Source organism: Cnephaeus nilssonii (genome assembly GCF_951640355.1).
Source record: "Cnephaeus nilssonii genome assembly, chromosome: 1".
Taxonomy (NCBI): Eukaryota; Metazoa; Chordata; class Mammalia; order Chiroptera; family Vespertilionidae; genus Cnephaeus; species Cnephaeus nilssonii.
The window spans coordinates 95715942-95743065 of record NC_137072.1 but is presented as its reverse complement, the minus strand read 5'-3'; the positions used below and the strand labels follow the sequence as shown (position 1 = coordinate 95743065).

Here is a 27124-nt window from a genome sequence, read left to right as displayed (position 1 = left end):
GGGACCTTATGGGCCAAGATTAAGGACTTAGAATTTTACTGAGTAAGAAAGAAAAGAGTGACATTATATGACTTATGAGTAAGAGTCACGCAAGCTCTGTGAGGAGCAAGAATGGGGTGGGGAAGAAGGGTAGAAGTAGGAAGATGATTCAGGTAAGAAATGGTCATGGCATGGACGAGAGCCAGCAGGGGAGATAATGAGACACCTGGTTAGGTAAACTTTTTTATCAACTCTCTGTAAGATCGGAAAGTTCTCATGGCTGGATGTGTCTTATTCATCTTATCCCCATGATTAGTCAAGTATCTGGCACATAGCCATTTAGTTAAATCTTTATTAACCTAAATTGATAGGATATGGAGTTACATTTTAAGCAAGGCCACATACTTTTATCTATGTGGCTATGTGGCAGTCTGTTTACTAGCATGTCCTTTTTACTTTTCAACTAAGATGATTAATGAAAATGCTCCAGACCTTCACTTCTGTGTGTAATAAATATGTAGGCTGACTGCTCAGAGATGGAAACAACTGAATGGAAAGAATATCAGCCCCACTCAGAGCAGAGAACACACATGGCTTCAGAAAAAGACAAGGCATTTAAATGCTAGGTGATTTGACTTACCAGTGTTCAGTAAGTGCCCTTACCTTTGCCAACGTGTTTCTTAGAAGTTCGCCTTCTCTTTCCATGTCACAAGGCTCTGTCTTTACTCAGGCTTCCTTTTCTTCACAGCTGAATGACAGTGGCAACCTCTTCCCTACCTTTCCTTACCTCTGGGTGTTTCTGTGTTCTGGTCCAGATTGTTCACAGCTGCTCAGATAATCTTCCTTAAGCACTATTGACCAGATTTCATTCATTGTAGGAGGCATGCTTTTCCCCCATTTTGACATCTCAGAAATCAGGATTCGTCTTACAAATTAGTAGCGTGTCATATGTGATGATGTAATTGGCAGTGCATCTTTTTCAGTGGAATGTACATTATTGGAGCATCCTACAACTGATATTTTAAATTCCATAAATTGCGGCACGTTATTTCATGTATAGGGTCTAGTGGAAACAGCATACATTTTTCTGTTAGACTAGGATTCAGATTCTGGGTCCACAAATTACGAGTCCTGTGACACTGGGCAGAGTGCTTGATCTCGGACACATAGTTGACCTCTCTGTAAAATGAGTGGAACAGTGTTTATTTCCCAGGATTGTTATGAGAATTCAATGCAATAACACAAAGTGTCTGGCACATGGAAGGCACTCCACCAGAGGCTGGATGGAGACTTGGGCAGGAAACCCATACTCCTTTTAGACTAAATAAATGGTTACCATTCTCCATGCACATCAAAGTTCTAGGTTAAGTTAAATTATGTGAGTCTTATACTAGCTTGACCTTGCTAATATTTACTAAATTGAACAATTAGTCTCACTCTGAAGGTTCTTCATTAGTTGTTTCCACCTACCTTTTCTCCATTGCTTCTTTCTTCTCCCACTGCATCCTTCCTGGTCTAAAAGGAGCCCCGTCATCTCCTTTGCACACATTTTTCTTCCAAACTCCCTGCCTACTGAGGAATCTCAAAATGCATTTTGCCTCCTGTGTTGCCAAAATACACCATTGGCTTTATAATTGACAGGATATGTTGTGATGCCCTTGGTCTTTTCTCCATGTTGTCAACTAATCTGCCCTTTCCCATTTCCTAATAATCAAATGTCCGCTTCTTTCTCAGGTGAAATGCATATCCTCTCATTGAAACCACACATCATTTCCCTCAGACCAGCTTTGCAATTTGTGTAGCTCACTTTGCGTTTCGGTCCTGTCTATCACAGCCCAAGCAGGTTTTACCAAGTTAATATTATGTGAAAATGTTACATCATCTTTCTCCCATCCATGAGTCAGTTTATAAAAAGGAGGAAGGAAGAGGAACAGAGATGGAAGAAGGGAAGGAAAACATTATGTCATAATTGACCTTCAATTTCTCTATTTTAATTGAAAATAATCAGCTCACTGCTTCTGCATCATGGACTGGCTCTTCTGGAATTCTCATGCCTGACTTCCCAAGATAGCATTGTTGTTCTTCTGATACTTTGTGTGTATAGATACTCTTCTGCCTAATATGTTTCTAAGTAGAGAGCAGTGGCATTGTGGGAAGATTTACTGGAGGAGCTGTACTTTGCTGAATGTTTAATTCTGCTCAATTGTGGCTGATTACCCCAACAATGAAAACCACCCAATAAGATGAATCCTTTAATAAACAGAATCCCATTTGCAGGTGACATTTAAGTGTCCAAATTGGGTACAGTCACCATGAAGCTTTTGTCAAATTCTGAACAAAGGATAGCTATTTCTTTCCATTCTCTTTTTTTTATTTCTTAAAGGAGGGAGATGAGAGCTTTTAACAAGTCTTTGCAGAGTAACAAGAAAACTCATTTAAGAGGTTTATTTTGTCAATAATCCTAATATATAAAAAACCAGGGACCATCATGACCTAAACAACCAGATGGACAAACGAACAGCAGGCTGTGTGGGGCAACCAGGCCAGCAGGGGGGTTAGTGAGGGACAACCAAACGACTGAACAGCAGGCTGCGTAGGGTGACCAGGCCAGCAGAGGGGGCAGTTGGGGGTGACCAGACCGGCAGAGGGGGGCAGTTGGGGACAACCAGGCAGGGAGGGGCAATAAGGGGCGACCAGGCTGGTGGTGGGGAGCAGTTAGGGGCGACCAGGCTGGCAGGGTGGGGGCAGTTGGGGGCTGGCAGGGGGGCAGTTAGGGGCAATCAGGCCAGCAGGCAGAGGAAGTTAGGGGTGATAAGGCTGAAGGGGGGGGCAGTTTAGGGGTGATCAGGCAGGCAGGTGAGCAGTTAGGAGCCTGCAGTCCCAGATTGTGAGAGGGATTTCTGACTGCCGGTTTAGGCTTGATCCCCGGAATCAGGCCTAAACCGGCAGTCGGACATCCCCCAAAGGGTCCCAGATTGGAGAGGGTGCAGGCTGGGCTGAGGGGACCCCCCCATGCACGAATTTCATGCACCGGGCCTCTAGTCTATATAAAGAAAAGGCTAATATGCAAAGAGTCCCCTCGGGAGTTTGACCAGGAGACAGGGAGTTGGATCGCTCACTATGATGTGCACTGACCACCAGAAGGCAGCACAGAATGAAGGAAGGCCGCAGGTGGCAGCCAGAAGGCCACAATCAGCCCTGATCACCAGCCAGGCCTAGGGACCCTACCCATGCACAAAAATTGTGCACTGGGCCTCTAGTTACTTATAAACCATTGAAAAGTAACTGAAACTTTTTTCTTCTACCTGATCTTTGTTTCCTTTCAGTTCCCAGAATTATGATGCTGTGTCCTTCTTTCAGCTTCCAAAATTGTGATGCTATGACCTCATCTCCCAATGGGCAGGCCATGTCACATTTGTGGTGGTGTTCTGTCTAGAAGTCCCTCTTACCCTGTCTGAAGAACAGTCTCCTATGCAGTCTCCTTCAGGCTCCTGTCTTTCTTCCTCACCAATGTCTGTCCTAGTTCCCCAACAACAGATTAAGGTGCTTGGTCCAAGGAACTTTATTCATTTATTCACAGACTGTCTTGAGCCTCTGTTCTGCCCCAGGCAGAGTTGTGGGGTGCAGTGGATACCAGAGTGCTGAAAACAGGCATGGTTCCTGCCCTCATGGAGTTTGCAGTCTCGCAGAGAAGACGGTCATAAACAACAGTGAGCCGGGAAGCACAGAGCCAGTGCTGTGCTTTCACTTACACTGAATGACCAGATTATTATGATCTCTGAATGCATAATAATCTGGCCACTCCGTGTATATCCTATATAATAAAAGGCTAATATGCAAATTGTCCCCTCGATCAGGAGTTTGACCAGCAGGCACGCCGGCCAACTCAGTCACTATCCTTTGTCGGAGGCCAGATATCCCTCCACTGAAGGAAGCTGGGACCTAGCTGCAACCTGGCTGAGCTTCCTTTGTGCAGTGAGTTCTCCAGCTTATCGTACTCCACACAGGTGCCCTGTGAATTCTGGCTTGTGGCTCCTTCTGTGCCTACAGCAACTCCTGGTCCCTTCTCTCTACCTCTGTGTTCGTTAAGCCTTCCTCGTCAGGGGGCCTGCCTTAGTTGATGGCTCAGATCTTCCTGACCATCAATAGTTAAAGCTGCCCAGAGGGTAACTCGCTCAAGGCAGAGAGGCATCAGGTCTGAGCAGTTTGCTGTCTTCATGAGGCTCTGAATAAAGCATCATTCCACCGCATGCTTTGGGACCCTCTTTCCTTCTAGTGATTGTGTATGTCCATTGGGGCCAGCCAGTCCTTCCTGGGCTTGATAAAGGACCTGATTTTCCCAGAAATGTGTGTCTTAGTCATGATCCCATATACCCCATGACCAGCAGGTGACCTAAAGTCAGTATTTGCAGTAGTTGTAGTACAAGCATGGATATGGGTGAGTAGACCTGAAGAGGGTGTGTGTTTTTTTCTTATATACCGTTAATCTGGGGAAAGACATTCTAACTAGAGTGAGAATTACCATATCTATACAGAATAACTCACCACGGGCAAACAGTATCTGACAAACCTAGTCTGAGGTTTAAGACTCCTCCTTGCTCACCTCCTCCTGTGAGATGAAGATTCTAGTCATGGGACACAACTGCCTAAGCCAATTCAAGTGAGTGCTGACTTCACCTCTGTATTGACCTTGAAAGTTACGTCCATAGCACAAGAATGTTTCTGTCCAAATCTTTCTGAACCTGCTCTGTGTTATTCTGAATATTTTTAGTAGTGGCAGATATAGTCCCTTTAAGAATAGATTTGATTTTTTAAGAGTGAAAGGTCTTTTCAGAGCCATGTCTTATAAATTTAAAGGCCATTAAAGCAGGAGCAATAACATTTGCAATAAAAACAAACTCCAACAATAAAGTGACAGGAGTTTTTTTCAATACCAAATGTGATGATTCCTACAGAGGAAATGCCCTTGACAGTGGCAGGATCATTGGAATGAGTGTGTAGCTTCCCATTGTAATAACTTTGAGGAACAACCTTCATTTCAGGACTATCCTTGTTCAGAAACTAAATCAGTGCTATTGTCTCTATATTTACATTTTTGTTCTCTTCAGTGATGTCATATGGGATGAGAAAAATTTTGGAAAATATTTAAATTTAAAAGCTCTTTGAAGAAATAGTGTGAAGCCATTATGAATTCAAATGTGGGTTTGGTTTTGTTTCTCAGTAAAGCATGAGGTTATGATTTGTTTCTTATAGTTTGCTCTACTGTTTGTTCAGTAATCTTCATATTTAAATTATTATGTCTGATTTCAAGTGGTTAAAAATTTGTTAGGGCTTGTGTCTGCTGGTTTTTTGTTTGCAGACCAATTCAGCACATTATCATAAGCATGATAAATTACCTTCCCTAAGAATAGTTTAAAACAAGTTAGATGGTTTTAAGTAAAAAGAGATAAAATCAAATTACTTTCCTGAGCTTTTATACTTAATGATGAAATAAGTAAAGGCACATAAAATGTGCTGTCAACAAGTTAGTATTCTAATAAATAGTAAATTAGATTCCAGTGTCTGCAGTGCCTGGACATTAGGCTAAAAGCTAAACTTAATTTTTTAAGTATATAATAAATCTTGTCTTGTTGAGCACTTTGGGTTCCAGCCACTTTGTGCCAGTTATTGATCATGCGGATATATGGCATGTCGTTTGCCCCAAATGGTGTTTTGTGTTGCATAAGTCAGATGTCTCATTTATTTATTTCCTCCCCTATCTTCACGGTTGCTTGATTTTTATCTTTTTTCATCATGGTCTGCCCATAAAGACATTTGAGGGGGGGGGAAACACACACTTTAAGGGAGCAAAGCTGGAAGGAGGAGAATATTTAAACAGAACTCCTGACATGAGGAAATGAATTATGAAGGCTTGGAAGAGGACAGGGCTGACCAAACTCTAAGGGAATAACAGGCGCAAAAACTATTACAAAAGACTCCCATTCACAGCAAATAGTGTGACATTCAGGCTCCTATTTTAAAATATAAGTGAAAGCCTTGTTTCAACTTTAGCCCTGGTCATTTGATCTACATATTAGGTCCTTAGAGCTCATTGTCTAGCTCTTAATAGGCCAAGCGCTTGACTTAAACTTACACTGTTCCTGCACTCAGTTCTACTATGAATAGAGGATGTAAGGCCTGTACAAAATCACAATACAAATTAAATGTGCAAAGTGTCACTGAGATATAACTCAGTTCACATACGACAAAATTTGCCCATTTAAAGCACACAGTTTTTAGCATATGCACAGTTGTGTGAGCATTACCCACGTCAATTTTAGAATGTTTTCATCACTCCTAAAGGAAATCTGTGCCCTTACACTGTGACTCCCTAATTGCCCTATTCCCCTTCCTCCTGGCTCTGGGCAACCAATAATCTACTTTTCGTCTGTATAGATTTGCCTGTTTTAGACATTTTATATAAATGGAATCATTTATATAAATGGTCTTTTGTGACTGGCTTCTTGCACTTAGCATAACGTTTTCAAGGCTCCTCCTTGTTGTGGCTTTGGGCCGGTATTTCATTACTTTTTATTGCCAGTATATGTATGAATATACCATTTTATGTCTCCATTGATAACTTGATAGACATTTATATTTTTTTCACTTTTTGGTTATTATAAATAATGCTGCTATGAATATTCAAGTTCAAGTTTTTATGTGTACATATGTTTTCATTTTAGATGGGTATAGACCTAGGAGAATTGCTGGATCATGTGGTAACTTGGTTTAACCATCTGAGGAACCGCCAGACTGTTCCAAAGTGACTGTATCATTGAATAGTCCCACCAGCAGTGTATGAAAGTTCCAATTGCTCCATATCCTCATCAACACTTACACTGAATGACCAGATTATTATGATCTCTGAATGCATAATAATCTGGCCACTCAGTGTATATCCTATATAATAAAAGGCTAATATGCAAATTGTCCCCTCGACCAGGAGTTCGACCAGCAGGCAGGCCAGCCAACTGCCCATATCCCCTCCCCATGACCAAGCTGGCCAGACCCCCCCACCCATGCACGAATTCATACATTGAGTGGCCAGATTATTATGTATTCAGAGATCATAATAATCTGGCCACTCAGTGTATGTCTTTGTGTTATAGCCATCCTAGGGGATATGAAGTGTTACCTTTTTGTAGTTTTAATTTGCACTTCCCTGGTGACTAATGCTATTGAACATTTTTTAATATGTTTATTGGCAATCTGTATATACTTGGTGAAGAAATGTCCACTCATATTTTTTGTCCATTTATAATTGAGTTATTTGCCTTATTTCTATTGAGTTGTAGGTATTCCTTATATATTCTAGATACAAGTCCACTACCAAATATATAATTTGCAAATATTTTCTTTCACTCTGAGGGTGCTCTTTTGCTTTCTTTGAGTCCTTTGAAGCACAAGAATTTTTTTAATTTTGAAGAAATTCAATTTATCTTTTTTGTTTTGATTACTTGTATTTTGCTCTCATGTCTAAGAAACCACTGTCAAATCCAAGGTCACAAAGAGATACCCTACATTTTTTAAAAACTAGAGTTTTATAGTTTTAACTCTTTATATCTATGATCTATTTTGAGTTATATTTTGTACATGGAGTGAGGTAGGGGTCAAACTTATTCTTTTCCATGTGGATGGATATCCAGTTGCCCTAATAACATTTGTTGAAAAAAACTATTCCTCCTTGAATTGTTTTGGCACCTTTGTTGAAATAAGTTGGCCCTAAGTGTGATGATTTATTTCTGAATTCTCAATTTTATTTTATTAGATATTCTAATGCTAGTACTATACTGTCTTTTTTTAATTAAGTCTCTCACAGATAAAATTTATTATGGATAATAGTAACTGATAAAATACAAATGGCTGGTATTATTAAGAACTATGTAAGTTAATTCTGTAAAAGTTAGATTTTGTAAGTAAGAGGAAAAATTGTCAGTGGCACTTGTTAAAATGTGTTTCTCATTCAAATTTAGCAGTATAAAATCTTATTGATGATTTTTTTATCGAAAAATATGACCTAGGAATATTAGATCTGGGGAAAATAATGACTTCCAAAGGCAGAAACTATAATAGGTAAATGAAAACAGAACAATATAAAAGCCGATCAGTAAATCTAATCTTCATTTTAAATTGTTCAAGGAGAAGTAATAATCCATAAGAAGGGATAAGAGGATAAATGGTGATGGAAGAAGACTTGACTTGGGGTGGTGAACGCACAATACAATATACAGCTGATTTATTATAGAATTGTATACCTGAGACCTATATAATTTTTTTTATTGTTTGAAGTATTACAAATAGTATTACATATGTCTCCTTTTTTTCCCCCATTGACCTCCCCCCGGCCTCCCCTACCCCCCAGTACATGCCCTCACCTGCCCCCCACCCAGTGTCTTGTATCCATTGGTTATGCTGAACAGTATGGAGTTTCCTCAAAAAACTAAAAATGGAACTCCCATTTGACCCAGTGATCCCAATTCTAGGAATATATCCCAATAAACTAGAAACACAAATCAGGAAGGATATATGCACCCGTATGTTCATAGCAGCACAATGCACCATAGCTAAGATTTGGAAACAGCCTAAGTACCCATCAGCAGATGAGTGGGTTAAAAAACTGTGGTACATCTACACAATGGAATACTATGCTGCAGTAAAAAAGAAGGAGTTCCTACCATTTGAAACAACATGGATGGAGATGGAGAGCATTATGATAAGCGAAATAAGCCAGGCAGTGAAAGATAAATATCATATGATCTTACTCATTTGTGGAATATACTGTCTTAATTATTGTAGCTTTATAGTAAGTTTGAAATCTGGAAGTTTGAGTCCTTCAACTTTATTCTTCTTTTACAAAAGATAGTTTGGGCTATTCTGGGTCTCTTGAATTTCCATATGAATTTTGGAATCAGCTTGTCAATTTCTGTAAATAAGTCAGCTAAGAGTTTTATAGTGATTGCACTAAGTCTGTAGATAAATATTGTCAACTTAACACTTTGTCTCCCAGTTCATTCACAAGAGATGTTTTTTAGTTTATTCAGATCTTCTTTGTGTTTTGTAATTTTCAGAATATAGACTTTACATTTCCTAAATTTATTCCTTTTTTTGTTCTTTCTGATGTGCTTTTAAATGGAATTTAAATTTCTTAATTTCACCTTCGATTGCCCATTGCTATTGTATAGAAGTACAACTGGTTTTTGTATATTGATCTTATATCCTATAACCTTGTTCAACTCACTAGTTTCAACAGATGTTTAGTGGTTTCCTTAGGATTTTCAAGATACAGTTGACCTTTGAACTACGTGGGTACTCTTATACATGGATTTTTTTTTCAATAAATACTGTAAATGTATTTTTTCTTCCTTATGATTTTCTTAACATTTTGTTTTCTTTAGCTTACTTCATTGTAAGGGTACAGTATATAAAACACATACATACAAAATGTGTTAATCAGTAGTTTGTTATCAGTAAGGCTTCTGGTCAACGATAGGCTATTAGTAGTTAATTTCGGGTGGACCCAAAAGTTATATTCAGATTTTTTACTGCATAAGGGGTCAGCACCTCTAACTTCCATGTTGTTCAAGGGTTAACTGTACAAGATCATGTCATCTTTGAATAAAGATAGATCTACTTCTTCCTTTACTATCTGGGTGTATTTTATTTCTTTTTCCTGCCTAATTGCCCTAGCTGGAACCTTCAGTACAGAATTGAATAAAAAGCACTGAGAGTAGACATTCTTCTCATGTTCCTAATCTTAGGGAGAAAGCTTTGTTTTTCTTAATTAAGCATTATATTAGGTGTTTTAGGTTTATGAAGTTAATTTCTATTCCCAGTTTTGAATGTTTTTATTGTCAAGGGGTGTTGGATTTTATCAGGTGTTCCTTTCTGTCTACTGAGATTGCTCATATGGCTTTATGTTTAGTGGTTTCCTTAGGATTTTCAATATACAGTTGACCTTTGAACCTTTGTCCATTATTCTATTAATATATAGTGTATTATATTAGTTGGTTTTCTGATGGTAAATCAATCTTGCATTCCTGGGATCAATTCCACCTAGCTGTGTTGTATAATCTTTTATATATGTTGCTGAATAGGTTTTCTGGTATTTTTGTTGAGGATATTTGTTTTATATTCATAAGAGATATTGCTCTATAGTTTCCTGGTTTACTTGTCTGACTTTGGTATCATAGAATACATTGGAAAGGGTTCTCTTCTAATTTTGGGGAGGCTGTGAAGAATTGGTATTAATTCTTCTTTATATGTTTGGCAGATTTTACCAGCACATCTATATGGAACTAGGCTTTATTTCTTGTACAGTTTTTAAAAATTACTATTTAATCTCATTAAGAATGTCTTCACATTTTCTGTTTTGTCCAGAGTCTATTTATGTAACTTGTGTCTCCTAGAAATTTGTAGATTTCATTCATTGGCATACAGTTGTTCATAGTATTATCTAATTTTTTTTCTGTAAACTCAGTAGTAATGGCCTCTCTTTTACTGCTGATTTTAGTAATTTTTGGTCTCCTTGCTCTTTTTTGTTTGTTTGTTTTTGTTTTGATTTTGGCCAACCCAGCTAAAGTTTTGTCAATTTTGTTGATCTCAAAGAACCAACTTTTGGTTTCTTTGATTTTTCTCTATTGTTTCATTAATTTTCATTGTACTCTATGATTTCTTTCCTTCTGCTTGCTTTCTGCTGTCTTAAGATAGAAAGTTAGATTATTGATTTGAGATATTTTTTAATATAGGTGTTTACAGCTATACATTTCCATTTAAGTGTTGCTTTAACTGAATCCCATGTGATTTATTCTTTGATTCATAGGTTATTTAAGATTGTGTTAATTTCTATATATTTGTGAATTTCCCAAATTTCTTTCTATTATTGACTTCTAACATCATTGCATTATATTCAGAGAACATTCTTTATATAATTTCAATCTGTTTAAGTTTATAGGGCTTTGTTTTATTATCTATTTTATGTTCTATCCTGGAGAATGTCTTATGTGTACTTGAGAACACTGTGTATTCTGTTGTTGTTGGGTACATTGTTCTATGGAAATGTTAGATTATAGTGTTATTCCATTCTTCTAGTTTTGTTGATCTTCTTTCTAGTTGTTATTCCCATTATTGAATGTGAGATATTCAAGTTTCCAACCATGATAGTTGAAATGTCTGTTTCTTCCATCATTTATGTCAGTTTGTGCTTCATGTATATTAATGCTTTATTGTTAGTAGCAAATACATTTATAATTGTTACACCTTCTGATGGATTGATCCTTTTATCATAAAATGGCCCTCTTTATTGCCATCTCTTTTGTTTGGTATTAGTATAGACATGCGGTTTCTTATGGTTGCTGTGTGTGGTGTATCCTTTTCTACCCTTTTACTTTCAGCCTATTTGAAGCTAAGTGTGTCTCCTTTAGACTACATATAGGCGGGTCTTGTTTTTACATGGTCTGTCTTTGACATGATTGTTTAATCCAATCATGCTTAATTGCATTATTGGTGTAGTTGGTTGGATTTACATTTGCCATTTGACTTTTTTTTCTGTTTCATGTCTTTTGTGTTCCTCTGTTCCTCCTTTACTTCTTTGCTTTGTACTAAGTGAATATTTTCTGGTGTAACATTTTAATTCCTTTGATGATTTTTTTTCTTTTCTTTTGAATTCTTTTCTTTGTAGTTATTTTATGGCATATACATCTTATCAGAATTACTTATAATTTATGCTAAGTTAATTCCAGTGAGCTATAGAAAGATTACTTCTATGTAACTCCATTCCCTTTTGTACTATTGTTACATATGTGGCATCTATATATGTTACAAACCCACTGACATACTGTTATAATTATTACTTTATATAATTTTGTCATTAAAAGGTGAGAGAAGAACAGGTGTGTGCGTGTGCGTGTGTATGTGTATATATACATATATATACTTTGTTATATTAATCTTCATATTTACATATTTACAAATTCATAAATACATTTCTGTTTCTCTTCATTTGTTCTAAATCAGACCTTTCCTCAGATATATCCAAACAATGTCAGCCAAAAGGATGGAGACCAGGCTCTACATATAGTTGTTAGCTCATGCATGGCACAACTAAGAGTTACCATTTGCATTGCAGTCAATGTGTGTTTACTTTGGTAGTTTATTGGCAGATGGCCGAAATATCTTGTTCTAATTATTTCAGTATATGAATCTCAGTAATTTACAGTTCAGTCCAATTAAACTTTACATGATGGTAAAGTATTCCATATCTCTGCTTTCCAGCATGATAGTCAGTAGCCACATGTTACTATTGAGCATTTGAAGAGCTGAATTTTTAATTAATTTATATTGAATTTTAAATAGCCACAGCTAAAGATTCTCATATTGGACAGTGATGGTATAATTTCAGATGTACCCTTCCTTAATATTGTGATTAAACCTTCTAAGGTAGATGAAAAGGAAGAACCCAAAATCAGTGCTGATAGTTTCATAAGTTATGAAATTCATGGGGGAATATTTTTTAAAGAAGCTGTTATATCTCTAAAACCTTAAATGCAGATAGATAAAAACACCTGTATGGGGCCATGGCCTGGGAAGCTCACAAAATCCCCGGCCTCTCCTTGGGGTACAATGGAGGACCCCTGCTCTGTGCTCCCATCTCATTGGATGCCACACAAACAACCAGTAAGGAGGGGAGGGTCTTTTTCTGCTGTGTGAAATAAGGAAAGGAAAAGAAGAAATCTTCAAAGCTAAGATTGGAAACACTTACCTTATGCAGATAGCAGTTGAGTAAAGGGAGTGAAACCCATACTGCTCTCCATAGCGAGTTTTTCAAAGCGTGTACTTGCAAAAGTTCTCACGGACTCTCAGAATCTTCCCTGTAGTCTTTGAAGTGAGGAGATAGAAGCTCCTATTATCCTCACTTCTTAGTAAGGCACACCTTTCATTGCTTCCCAATACATGGTTTTCAGGTATCTATTGATGAAAGCAAGGTTGCTCATAGATAACACAGACATAAACAAAATGTCTATCCCTGTGCGATACACCATAATAATAACGGGTTCTTTTCTTTAAAAAGAAAGTAAGAAAAGAAAACTAAGAAATGTAGATGTTTAACTTTTCAGGTCAGTATATATTGATGCCCATTGTGGTTTTTCCCTTCTCATATGAAAAGACATTCAGTAACATACTTTGTTATTTAATTGTCTCAAATAATGTATAACCATATCCCCGCTGCTTTCAAACATTTTTTGAAGTCCTGTTCCCATTCCAATATAATGAAAGCCTTCACCGCAAAGCCTCTGACATATAACATTTCATTTTCTCGGGGCCCGCGTCAACAGTGTAATCAGGGACATAAGAAATGATAATGTTCATCCCCAGCCCATCATGGGATTTAAAAAGAAATGGATCTTAAAAATCATTTTCCCTCTCTCAGGGAAAAAAATGCTGCAAGAAGAAAAGTTAAAAGTCATGTTAGCTTAACATTCATTGCACAAGAGAATAAAGCCCGCAGGTGAATAAAGTCTCCCCCCGGTGAATTAATGCTGCCTCCTCTGTTGGTCCCCAGGTCATAGATCTGTACTGGGGAGTGGACGAAGACGAGTGGGACAGCCCCGAGCTCCAGAAGGCCCGCATGAAGCTGCTGGAGGATTGTTTGAAAACTTCTGCAGGTCCATGTTTTGTTGTGGGTATAAAAAAAACTAATGCTTTATATGAAATTGTGGATGCATGTGAGAAGTCTTGCTGATTTGTGATTCTTAAAGGGCTTTTAAAATGGGGGGGGGGGGATACTTGCTTTTCTGTTTCTATTTAAAATTTTCACGCTGTCTCCTTGACCGCAATGTGTGAGAACGAAACCCTCAGCTTTCCGTAAGAGGTACTGCAAATTAACGGTGGATAATCTGAACTGGGAATGGGAGGGATGACTCGGGCTTGGCAAAAGGTTCCACAGTGCCGGTGATCAGCAATAGGGATTGCTGTATCAGTCCTACAATAATAGCCCCAGCTATTCTTATATTGTATTTAATCATAGCATCTCTATGTCTCAGCATTAGAATTTCTGGCATTTTTTAAAGCACAGGGGCTGAAATGTAAACGTAAACCAAATAGGCTATGTCAGATCTGCCAACAGGAGATGATGCCCTGTAAAAAAAAAAAAAAAAATGTTGATTATGCAAAGATTTCCAGCTAGACGTTCATTATAAGCTACAGATTCGAGTGGAACATTATTATTAATTCATCATCATTTCCTGAACAATACCTACTCCTCTGTGTAAACACAGGGCAGTAAGATCAGAAGGTCAGTCTCTGGCAGGTGACTGTGCAGAAACTGTCTAAAGCACCTTATCTTGAGTCCAAACAAATCCTACCCGTTGACGGGGAAGTTGCCCCTTGCAACACAGGAAGTTTTGATTCTGACAGTTGAGGGGCAAAATTACTATTGAACTCTATGAAGGAAATACCAAGTCTTGCAATTAAAAGCTTGGCTCAGTGTATCAACACAAGTGCCTTTAATGTTTATTTGCATAGCCATCTGTATTCAGCTCCACAGAGGATCAAGATGACAGAGATGACACCAGAAACCTGACCAGTTGATTAAGTCCTTACCGGAGATAATAAAGTACATGAACGCTCTTACAACATTTTTAGTATCAGTAAATGAATAAATCATTCATTTTTCACCAACTACTTACTAAATGCTGCTCTGCACCAGGGGCTGCTCTCAGTGCTGGGGGCATGGTGGGTTGACCCATATGCTGTAGTCACTTTGTGGGCCAGTTTCATACGATTTAACCTTAGAACCGAACTTGGGAGATAAAACGATCTGCCCTCACAGAGCTTGCATTCTCATAGGGGGCTAAGGGGAGAGAGCAAGCAAATATCAAAGGAGGAAGTAAAACAAGTCAGATGGTGAGAAGTGCTATGGAGAGAAATACAGAAAGGAGGGAAGAGCGGGAACAGCAGTGAGGCAACAGGTTTTCCGTAGAGTAGTTGGGGAAGGCCTCCCTCAGAAGGTGACTTAGGAAGGGAGGTAGGAAGAGAGTTGGAAAAGAAGCCAGTGGATCTTCAGACAGAGCCTTCCAGGGAGAGGAGTTGGGAATATGATTGGCATGTTCAGGGACCAGTAAGCAGGACAGTAAGTGTGCCTGGAGCTGTAAGAGCAAGGGGGAGAACATGGAGATACAGACCATATCATGGGCTTTATCATCTCAAAGTTGGCTGTAAAGATATTACTTTTATTTTGTATGACGTGAGAAGCCCGAGTGTTTGAGCAGAGTACTAAAGTGATCTGATATATTTGAAGGCCCCCCCATGGCTCCTGTGTGTATGTCAGAAGGCAGAGCAGGGAGACCCGTTAGAAAGCTGACGTAATAAGCGAAGCAGGACAAATGCATGGTTTAGGACAGGCTGAAAAATGGACTTCTGCAAACAGCACCCTGTGGTCTGAACAGAACACAAAAGGTCCTGAAAGCCGTGTTAGCAAGCTGAAGAGGTGGGAGTGGCAGAGGAATGAAGACTTTTCCATGGCCTTGAGAAGGTAGAACTAGGACCAGTGGGTGGAAATACAAGGAGACAGATGTCAGCTCCAGGTGAAGAAATCAGAGGATGTCACACTCTCAGAGGATGTCAGACTCTCTCAGGTTTTAGGGTCACGTGTCCCTGGGTCCTGATGAACATGTCATAGCTGTGTGACTTAAACGAGTTTCTTTACTAACTACCCTAAGCCTTCGTTTCCTTATCTGTGAAACGGAGATGATGATAACAGTTATGTGCCTTCCGGGGTCATTCTGAGGTTGAAATGAAATTACAGGGCACTTACGGTGTCTCACGTAGAGTAACCCACAGTAAGTGTTGGTTGTGATTTGCTATGAAATCACCTGCCTCAAATTGTAATGAGTGTGTCACCAACAGAGTTGTCATTAAAGTAGAGACTGCAAACCACTCTGGCAGGGAGTGGCGCTACAGAGGAGATGCAAACATTGGAAGGCAAGTTGGAACGGACGTCATCATGCTTAGAAAGCCTGATTTGGGAGGTACCAAGCGCTGTGGGTATGTCCTGGGGGATCTCATTTGCTGTGATCTCCATAGCGCTACCCTGATCCAGCCTCAGAAATTCAGGAACGAGAGAGACATTCTCCCCCTTTGATCACCCTCTAGTGTGTTATACCCAAACTGACCAGGGCCATTCATTCCAACAATTTGCTGGCAGGTGGGGGGTGAATAATTTGAAGACTTTTCAAGTTTCTGCAGCTTCTGAGAGTAAAGGTTAACTGATAGAACATCAGTAACAACTTTATTGAGCATAAAGAAATCATTTAACCGTCCTTCTGCTCCCTGTTACATGATGAAACTCATGGCAACTATGAAGAATCCCTGTGGCTAGAACTAGGATTGTTCACCCCAGTGATTCTAAATCACCCAAGGCTAATTTCACTTGCTTATGGGGAAAAGTACCTCTCTGATGGCCTTTCTCATTGTAACTATGGTAACAGTGGGCATATATGTGCCGCTTTTGAGCTCCAGCTTGCTTGCCCAGTGCTCCCTTGTGATAGTTCTAGAAGTCATAATGACCCCTGCGGGCGGCAAAACGTGGCATATTACTTCACTTGATGGTAAAGTTATTGGCGAGAAAACTCACCCTTGCTGGATGAATAAATATTTTTATATCTTTAGAGGCTTCACAGATATTAGCTCTTATGTTAGATACAAATAAATTCAGGACCAAACAAAGCTTTCATGTTAAAGTACCCAGGGAATTGGGATCCAAAGGGAACTTGGACTTAAATCTTCCATGTGCTTGGCTCTGTTTAACTTCCCTTCCTGCAAGTTGTGCTTTGGGCTGTGGCCCGAGGTCCTTAGAGACGTGCCAGCTGTGCCTGCTGATCCTGGCCAGGGGTTTGAACACATGCTTTTTTGGTCACAAGGAGGAGAGGGTGATGGAGTAAGGTACCCAGACATGTATCCAGGTTTCACTCTCAGAGAATTAACTCATGAGACATTTCATACTGAGAACACATCATCTCTACTAGGGAAGAACAGAACTTGTAGACGTATGTAGAGGAACAAACATAGTGGAAAATACCCAGAAATTTTATTTTACAACCTGAGTTAAAGCCCTGGTCCTGATAGGGCAGGTCACTGACCTCACCATGCATTACTGACCACACCCATGAAATGGGGAAATAATAACAGTTAAACTAAAAGTAAAAGTAAATGTTGAGCAAATATCAAGGGTTTGTTGTGGGATCTACGTGAGAGTTCTTTGTAAACTATAAAGGGCTACACAATCATTAGTTACTAAATTATTAGAGGCCCAGTGCATGAAATTCATGCACGGGTACGGTCCCTAGGCCTGGCCAGTGATCAGGGCCAATTTGCAGGGCGACCAGCGGGGCGATTGGGGGGCTCCCACTGGCACCCACCTTGGCTGGCCTGGGGCCTGCGGGCTGGGGGCAGCTCCTGCATTGAGCATCTGCCTCCTGGTGGTCAGTACTCATCATAGTGACCAGTCGTTCTGCCATTCGGTCAATTTTCATGTTAGGCTTTTATTATATAGGATGATTTAAGTTATTTCAAGTGAGAATAAAATATTATTCATACTGGACATTTATGTGATACTGGAAATTTTTTCCCTTTGGAAAAGTTGATAGGCTAAATGTAGAAAGTATTAAGAGATGATTCAGACAGTCAAAAATTAAAGTCATATGTCCCCTTTGATTTCCATTGACCCCTTTCAACAATAAAGATTTAATTGAAAAAAATTGTACTATACATACAGTTTTATAAAATGCTTTTTAAAGTTAAAAATTAAAGTCAAAATAAAGGGTTTCTAAGTTCATTCTTTTTTAAAAATATATCTTATTGATGTTTTACAGAGAGGAAGAGAGAGGGATAGAGAGTTAGAAACATCGATGAGAGAAAAACATCGATCAGCTGCCTCCTACATACCTCCTACTGGGGATGTGCCCGCAACCAAGGTACATGCCCTTGACCGGAATCGAACCTGGGAACCCTCAGTCCGCAGGCCGACGCTCTATCCACTGAGCCAAACCAGTTAGGACACTAGTTCATTCTTAACAAACATTGTAAAATATAGAGTATGAATTGGCTAGATATGAATTTGCTGGAATTCACTTAGTAAGACCTTTACCTCTTCCCAAGGAGGGATTTTTGACCAGGATTTAGACTCACACCTGAGTCCAAAGTCACACTCCACTTCTCCTCTTAGGTGCAGAGAATTGCCTCAGCTTCACAGTGTGGGAAGTTCAGCAGAATCTTCTCCACCAACAAGTCTCACCCACTTAGTCCATAAAAAAAACAAAAACCTTGTGAGAGGGGCAGGGAATGTTGCCTTTTGGAGAGAGCAGAATCTGTGTAAATGCTACCTATCAGATCCCCATCCATCTTTTTGAGGTGTGTTTAGGGGGAGAGGGACTTTTCTTAGCATCCCTCCAAATTTGGAGTGCCCCAGAAGACTTGCTTGTGGAGTTTGAGCATTGACCCTGGACCTTGAGCAAAGTTCTGCCTCTTGGTAGAAGTTGATAACAGCCGGTGCTCGGCTGGCTTGAAGAATTGGAGTTTTAAAGCTTAGTTATAGCATTGAGAGAGCTGCCTCAGTGTATATGAGCTCCAGAGTGTCCAGACAGTGTCTCACTACATTCCTTTAATCCAGTGTAGATGATGTGGGGATTTACTGAGGGCAAGGCCCTGGCAGGCTACCCTAGGAGAGTGAAGCCAGGCCCTTGTACCTAATAACAGGGGCACTCGTTACCACTGCCTGAGACAGGTAAGAGATTCAGTGACTTCACATTCAGAGGGCCATTCACCAAGTCTTAGAGTCAGAACAAAGGAAATGCTGCCTGCCATGTTTGACAATTCTCAGAAGTCACAGGGAACCAAAACCTGTATAGCATCCTCATTGGGGCTACCAGATCACACAGATGTAAACAGACTTAATTTGTCAGCATTGGAGAGAGAAGTAGCCAAGACCAAGAGTGGGACTACTGCCATCATTCTTACCAGAGTGTCAGCAGACACCAAAGCAGACTTATATCCCTACCCCCCAATACACGCGCGCACACACACACACACACACACACACACACACACACACGCACACACACACTGCCATCAGTGGCACAGATGGCATGGGACAAAGAGCAGACCATGCTTTTGTCTACCACAGATAGCTCCTGGTAGCTACACTTAAGACCGGAATGCAAAGTGGGAAGAAGGAAGCTAAGATAGCCATATTTTTGGGCTGAGCTAGATTTTGAACCAGAAATATGAAGACTTTTAAGGGACTGGACTGAGAAATCTATCATTATTCAGCAAGTTTAAGTTGTCCCCAAGGCACAAGAGTAAAGATAAGACAAAGTATAAAGTCCGTAGAAATTCCTGGTAAAAACTAAACAACTTCATATTTGTACATCACTGTACGACATACTGAATTAAACCTAGAGCATATAGATTAGTTTTTATCACCCCACTGTGTCACCACTCTCCTTCACTGTTAAATTATGCCTACTTGAAAGTTAAGATTCCATTTAGGTTCTTACTTTAATTTTCAGTTTGAGAAAATTGTGCAGTGAGAGTTCTTAAATAATTTAATTTAAAGAAAGAATTACCATATTTTTGTAACAGTTGAGCTTTGGAAAATATTTCATTTTATTCACAATTCAATATATGATTGATTTACCACTTTAGGTATACTAAGTAAATACACACACACAAAAAAAATACAAGTGTTTAATCTTGGTTTGATTAACAAAATGTCCAGATATTTTTGTATGGTTTAGTTCTCACATTCCTAAGTACAGGTTTACTAAGCAAAATGTACTAAAATGGGAAAATCATAATTGATTTGAACTGAAAATCACCTAAATTAAATAATATACATTTTCAAGTCTTTATTTAAAAATGTAAATAAAAATTAATCTAAAACCTCATTTTCCAGAGGTTTCAAGGAGCTGAAACAAATATTTTTACATATAAAATTAAACCTCTTCTAGTTGAAATCAACAGTCATCAAAGTTCTAAAATAGGTTCCAATTAGGTTCCCATAATAAATTGGTTCCCAAAATAAATTGCTTATCACCAGAAGAAGTTAGAATGGGCAAACATTGAAAACTATTGTTGAAAAGAAAGCTGTTTATCACTGGCAAAAGCCAAGAGAGAGCCATTTAGTTTGATGGAGGCTAATATTTAAAGTGTTTCCACAGTAAGTTTTTATTAATACACAAGCTACTTCCACATTTCAAGCCATTGTTTCACAGTTCACATAATACAGCATATTTTTGTGTGGTAAAAAAAATTATGGAGAAAAATTGAACTGGAGAACAATTAAACTTTAAAATTGAATTTGTAAGAAAAATCTTCACTTAAGACTATAGTCCTAAGAACATCTGCTTCTGAGTAAAACTGCAACAACTTAAAAAAATAAATTATAAATATCCTATTTTAAAAGAAATAATAGAGCTGTAGAGACAAAAATAATTAGACAAATTTAATTTCCAGAGACAAGAGTTCTTTCTTGGGGAGCTGGCTTTACAGGTAGAGGAGCCCCGAAAGCATCAACGGCTTTCTCCGTTAGATATTTGCTGAGCATTGGCAACATAGGATGGTAGAAATCGGAGATAGAAAACCAGAATAAAGTCTTCAACAATCTCTTGATATTTAGTAGGAGACAAAGTTCACTGGAACCTAACATGAGTATTCAACAAGTATTACCATTGAAACATTTTTATTCAAAGTAAACTGAATCCAACTAAAACTACAACCAGTTGTATGCATTTCAAATACTGAGGAAATTAGCCCCTTGCCCTGTCAGTCAACATGGAAAAAGGAACTCTTAAATGACAGCTCCTTGAAATACAATGCCCAGAATACAATGAAAATCACAAGACATGCAAAGAATCAAGAAAATATGATTAGAGGAACCAAGATGGTGGCATAGGTAAACGTCTGTACTCGCCACCTCCCACAACCCCATCAAAATTACAACTAAAATACAGAACAACCATCATCCAGAACCCCCGGAAAGCTGGCTGAAGGGAAGTCCTACAACTAGAGAAGTCAAGAAGAAAGCACACAGAGACTGGTAAGAGGTGCGGAGGTGACGGGCTGGTCTGCACCAACCTGTGCTGCTTTTTTTAATCAAGAGGGAGATCATGTCTGCGGAGGCCACCCGTGAAGAGCAAGGGGTCCCAGCTTCACACCAGAAGCCCAGCCCAGGGTCCCAGAGCTAGGAAGAGAGGTCCCCATAACTACGGGCTGTAAAAACCAGTGTGGGTTGGAGCTCAGTGACACAGAGGCTGCTGGAGACCCAGCTGTTCCTCTTAAAAGGCCAGTGCATGAACTGAACTTACAAGGTCCCACTTCCTCCCACCCCCTCTGAGCTCCAGCACCAGGGCAAGGCTTTGGGGGACACAGACACATACGATGAGGAACTAACTGGGTTGTCTGGCATTGGGGCAGGAACTCGGGGGCGGCTTTCTCCCAGACAGAGGTGCTTGCAGGGATCATTGTTTCTATGCCAGGACCTCATAGGTTGCAGGGCTGACTGGCAGCCATTTCTGTTTGCTCCACCCTGGTGATTCCCTAAGAACCCACCTCATCCAATTTACAACTCCACCCAAGCTGTGTACAGCAGCTTTTGCATATGAATGGCCTGTCTTTGCTCAGGCTAAAATCAAACAAGCTGCAGCTGGGTCAGGAGCCCCAAACCTATCAATAAAAGGCCCAAGACCTGGCACCAGCACCAGCCTCCCTAGCTTCGTAGCTGGGCCTCGTCTGGGCACTTTCAAACCCAATACAAAGAGGAGGAATCTTCAGATTTCTCTGTAGCTCCTGCTGGGTGGCCCCAGGCAGTGGCTGACTTGACACCTCCCTGGAGGCACAAGAGCCAGTGGACCCAGTTGTCAATGTCAGACCATACCAGATTACAACTCTACGTATCCATAAGTGACACACTCAAGGGGTACTCAGCACCAAAGCCCCACTGAAGCAAGTCCTGCTCCACAGGGGTGTCTTCTACACAGCAGCTCTCCCATTGCAGTCACAGCTGGTCCCCACAGCCAATTGGCCCGGAGGTCAATTCCTCCCAGTGATACCAACAGCAATCAAGTCTCAACTACAACAAGACTGTGCTAACAGCGCACAAAGGGGTGCACCTAGAAGGCCCAGCTCAGGTGACTGGGGAGGCTGAGCCACTGGGCCCTATGGGACACCTGCTACACAAGGCCACTCTACCAACTCAAGGAGACATAGCAGCTCTACCTAATATATAGAAACAAACACATGGAAGCAGCCAAAATGTGGAGACAAAGAAACATGTCAGAAATGAAAGAAATGGAAAAAAGCAAACTACTGGATATAGAGTTTAAAACCAAGGTTATAAGGTTACTCAAGAATCTTCTACAAACCTCCAAGGGACTTAGTGAGACTTTCAAGGATCTTAGTGAGAATGCCAAAAAAATGGAAAAGGACCAGTCAGAAATTAAGCATACACTGACTGAAATAAAGAATAATATACAGGGATTCAACAGTAGAGTATTTTAAGAATCAAATCAACGATTTAAAATATGAGGAAGTAAAAAAACACCCAACCAGAAGAGCAAAAATAAGAATCCAAAAATTAGAAGATAGTGTAAGGAGCCTATGGGATAACTTAAAGCATACCAACATTCGCATTATGGGGTGCGAGAAGAGAAAGAGCAAGATATTGAAAACCTACTTGAACAAATGACAGAAAACTTCCCTTACCTGGTGAAAGAAATAGACTTACAAGTCCAGGAAGCACAGAGAACCCCAAACAAGATGAACCCAAAGAGGACCACACCAAGACACATCATAATTAAAATGCCAAGAGCTAAAGACAAAGAGAGAATCTTAAAAGCAGCAAGAGAAAAGCAGTTAGTTACCTACAAGGGAATGCCCATACGACTGTCAGCTGATTTCTCAACAGAAACTATGCAGGCCAGAAGGGAATGGCAAGAAATATTCAAAGTGATGAATAGCAAGGACATACAACCAAGGTTACTCTACCCAGCAAAGCTATCATTTAGAATTGAAGGTCAGATAAAAAGCTTCACAGACAAGAAAAAGCTAAAGGAGTTCATCACCACCAAACCAGTATTATATGAAATGTTGAAGTGTAGTCTTTAAGAAGAGGAAGAAAAAGAAAAAGATAAAAAATATAAATAACAAAATGGCAACAAATACATACCTATCAACAATTGAATCTAAAAATCAAAATAAACAAATAAGAAATCTAATGAACAGAATAAACTGGTGAATCATAGGCATGGAAATGGAACAGACTGATGATTCTCAGAGGGAAGAGGGTTGGGAGGTTGGGGGGCAGGGAGAGATTAAACAAAGATCTTATATGCATATGTGCATTACCTATAGACACAGATAATAGGGTGGTGAAGGCCTGGAGTGGGACAGGAACTGGGTGGAGGGTAGCAATGATGGGAAAAAAGAGGGACATCTGTAATACTCTCAACAGTAAAGATTTAAAAATAAAGAAAAGAAAATATGATTAACCTATTGTACGCCATAAGCATCTATAGACGCAAGCGGAGGACCTCCCCACACACCATGCGCATCTATAGCCGCAAACCTTTCATATCATCTCTGGCCCACCCAATTTTAAAATCAAACTTGTTAGTGACATCTCTAGGTTTGTAAAGAAAATTATGGAAACTTAAATTTGTAAATATTCCAGCACATATGGAAGAAATGGGGATGGTTTCCGTTTTGGATGCATAGCAGTCAACTGGTTAATAAACAAGAAAAGTACACAAGAGAAGTCAACCCCCCAGATGACCAAGATGATGGAATTGGCAGTCCAAAACTGTTAAATGGTTATTATAAATGTGTTCATGAAAATACAGGAAAAGATAGATAAAATAAATGATAACTTGGATTTTAAAGAAACTGAATCTATAAAAAAGAATCAAATGGGTATTCTAGAACTAAAAGATACAATATCTAAATTAAAAATTCATTTTGTGGGCATACAGAATTCACAGATCAATAAATGTGATACATCACATAAACTAAAGATTAAAATCAAATGATTACATCAATAGGTGCAGAAAAAACATTCAATAAAATCCAGCACCCATTTATGATAAAAACTCTCAGCATGGGGTCAGTGCCGACATGTACTCATAGGGAACTGGTGGACAGTGATATTGGGTCTCAAAAGAACTGTTGGTCCAGAAAGAAACTCACTACAGACTGATTCATTTGCCTGTCAGCATAACTATTATTGCTCGTCGCACATTCAATTCTTATAAGTATATCTCTAGTGACACATGATTTCGCTCATCTAGGGGAAATGATGAACAACATAGACTGATGAACAAGAACAGAACCAGAAACAAGGAGGCATCGATCGGACTATCGGGCCTCAGAGGGAGGATAGGGGAGGGTGGGGGGAGGGGGGAGAGATCAACCAAAGGTCTTGTGTGCATGCATAAGAGCCTAACCAATGCTTAAGTTCAACAGAGGGTTGGGGCATCCAAGGGGAGGGGTGTGGGATGAGAATGGGGGGATGAGGACAAATATGTGACACCTTAATCAATAAAGAAATTAAAAAAAAAAAAATTTAAAAAAAAAAAAAAAAAACTCTCAGCAAAGTGGGAATAGAAGGATCATACCTCACTCAATATAGTAAAGGCCATATATGAAAAACCTACAGCCAACATCATACTCAGTGGGCAAAAACTAAAAGTGTTTTCTTATGATCAGGAATAAGATGGGGATGTCTGCTTTCACCACTCTTATTCAGCATAGTACTGGAATAGAGATCAGGTGAGAGGAAGAAATAAAAGACATTCAAATTGGAAAGGAAGAAGTAAAACTGTCTTTATTTGTAGACTAGCGTTCCCATTGCAGGAAAAAATCCTGCAATAGGGTTTCCTGCTGCACTCTACCAGCCCTGCCTGCTCTCCTCCCTTGTCCCCCGCCCTGCGTTCTCCGCCAGCCCCCCTGCTTTTCTCCCCCGGCCCACTAGCCCGCTCTCCTTCCTTCTCCCCCGGCCCCGCCTCCGCTCCTCCCTTCTCCCCCGGCCCCGCCTCCGCTCCTCCCTTCTCCCCCGGCCCCGCCTCCACTCCTCCCTTCTCCCCCGGCCCCGCCTCCACTCCTCCCTTCTCCTTCCCCTGGCTTGCTTGCTTCTCCGCAGCTTTGCTCCCTTCTGCAGCTCTTGGCTTCTTTCTACGCTGTCTTGATATGCAAATTAGCCGCCATCTTTGTTGGGTAATTTGCATATTCGTCCTGATTGGTTAGTGGGCATGGCTTGGCTGGTGGGCGTGGCTTGGGCGTAGCGAAGGTGCGGTCAATTTGCATATTTGTCTATTATTAGATAGGATGATATGATATTGTATATAAAAACTCCTAATGACCACCAAAAAACTACTAGATCTGCCCAGCCAATGCTGTTCAGTGGTTGAGCATTGACCAGGAGGTCATGGTTGAATTCCCGGTCAGGGTACATGCCCGGTTGCAGGCTCAATTCCCAGTGTGGGGCGTGTGGGAGGCAGCCAGTCAATGATTCTCTCTCATCATTGATGTTTCTATCTCTCTCTCCCTCTCTCTTCTTCTCTGAAATCAATAAAAATATATTTTAAAAAATAATAACTACTAGATTTGATTCCAATCAAGGGCACATGCCCAAGTTGTGGGCTCGATCCCCACTATGGGGCATGTAGGAGGCAGCCAATCAAGGATTCTCTTTCAACGTTGATGTTTCTATCTCTCTCCCACTCCCTTCCTCTCCAAAATCAATAAAAATATATTTACTTTTTTAATTAAAAATTTTTTTTAAAAATCATATTAAATTTTTGCTCTGACCTCAGTGGGATTAAAAACTAAAAAAAAAAAAAAAAACAATGGAAAGATAACACAATATCCAAATATATGGATGTTAAGCAATATAGTTATAAATAAACTATGTGTCTAAGAACTATCACAAGGTAAATTTTAAAAATGTTAGAACTGAACTAAAATAAAAATACAACATATCAAAATGTGTGGGATTCAACTAAAGCTGTGCTTAGAGAAAAAAAAAGAAGGAAATGCATATTTTTAAATGTGTGTAAGAAAAGGAGAGTTTGAAAATTAATGATTTTATTGTCCATCTCAAGAGGCTAGAAAAAAAAGAGAAAATTAAACCTAAAGAGATTAGGAGAAAAAGGCACATTCATCAGAAGCAACAGCTTCTAAAACACTTTCAAAGATTCTGAGTACTGTTTGTACCTCTAAGAATAAAGGATGATAGGGCTTTAGAGCTGGAAAGAGCCTTGAGATCATCATGTAATTAAGTAGTTAAAAATCCTACATTTTACAAGGTAAAATTTGAGACCCAAAGAAGTGAAGGAATCCAGTATTTTCTGAACTCTTAGATATGGCCAATGCTGTGCTGAACACTTTTTACATAGCATTTCTTATACCAACCCACTGAGGCTAATATTTTTCCACCTCTGTCAATAAGGATGCTGAGATTTATGCAGTTTCTAGAATTTTCCTAAAATCTTATGAGTTGGAGCCAGGATTCCAACATGGGTCTCTTTAATTCCAAAGCCCCTAGTTTTTCTACCACAAGACCCTAAATGGTTGAACGAGGTCTCGAACCCAAGTCCGTTTCTTCCTGTCTATTTCTTCTTCCACTACAAAAGTATAGCAAGTGTACCATCATGTCCTGTTTCATGTTGCGTGGAATTCTCTAACCATTGGTCTAGCATGCAATGTATTTTTCTCCAGTGGGGAATGAAGCTATGTTGCCCTCGGCTTTATTAAAATAGCTTAGGCCAGCCATTAAGTAATATGATAAGCTTCAACTTCTTAATTTCCCTAGACAGAGAAACTTGAAGCTGCCAAAATCTGTTCTTGGAAATACCACACATGCAAACTGTGAAAACAACGTAAAGGTTTCATAGATATTTCCCCCCTCATGCCTACCCTGTATCTACTCACAGTGCAAGGTCCAGGTCTACTATATTTTGGTACTAGAGGCCCGGTGCACGAAATTTGTGCATTTGCGGGGGGGGGGGGGGGGCGGGTGTCCCTCAGCCCAGCCTGCACCCTCTCCAATCTGGGACATCCC

General features: G+C 39.7%; 1 protein-coding gene across 1 annotated transcript in view; it reads left to right on the top strand.

Annotated features, from left to right (window-relative positions):
* NWD2 (NACHT and WD repeat domain containing 2) overlaps window positions 1-27124 on the top strand; it is a gene marked incomplete at its 5' end in the record, with an annotated part of 134806 nt that overhangs the window by 52831 nt on the left and 54851 nt on the right. The window contains one exon of the mRNA XM_079776677.1: window positions 13577-13693. Coding sequence (XP_079632803.1) covers window positions 13577-13693 — 117 coding nt within the window. The remainder of the gene's footprint in view (window positions 1-13576; window positions 13694-27124) is intronic.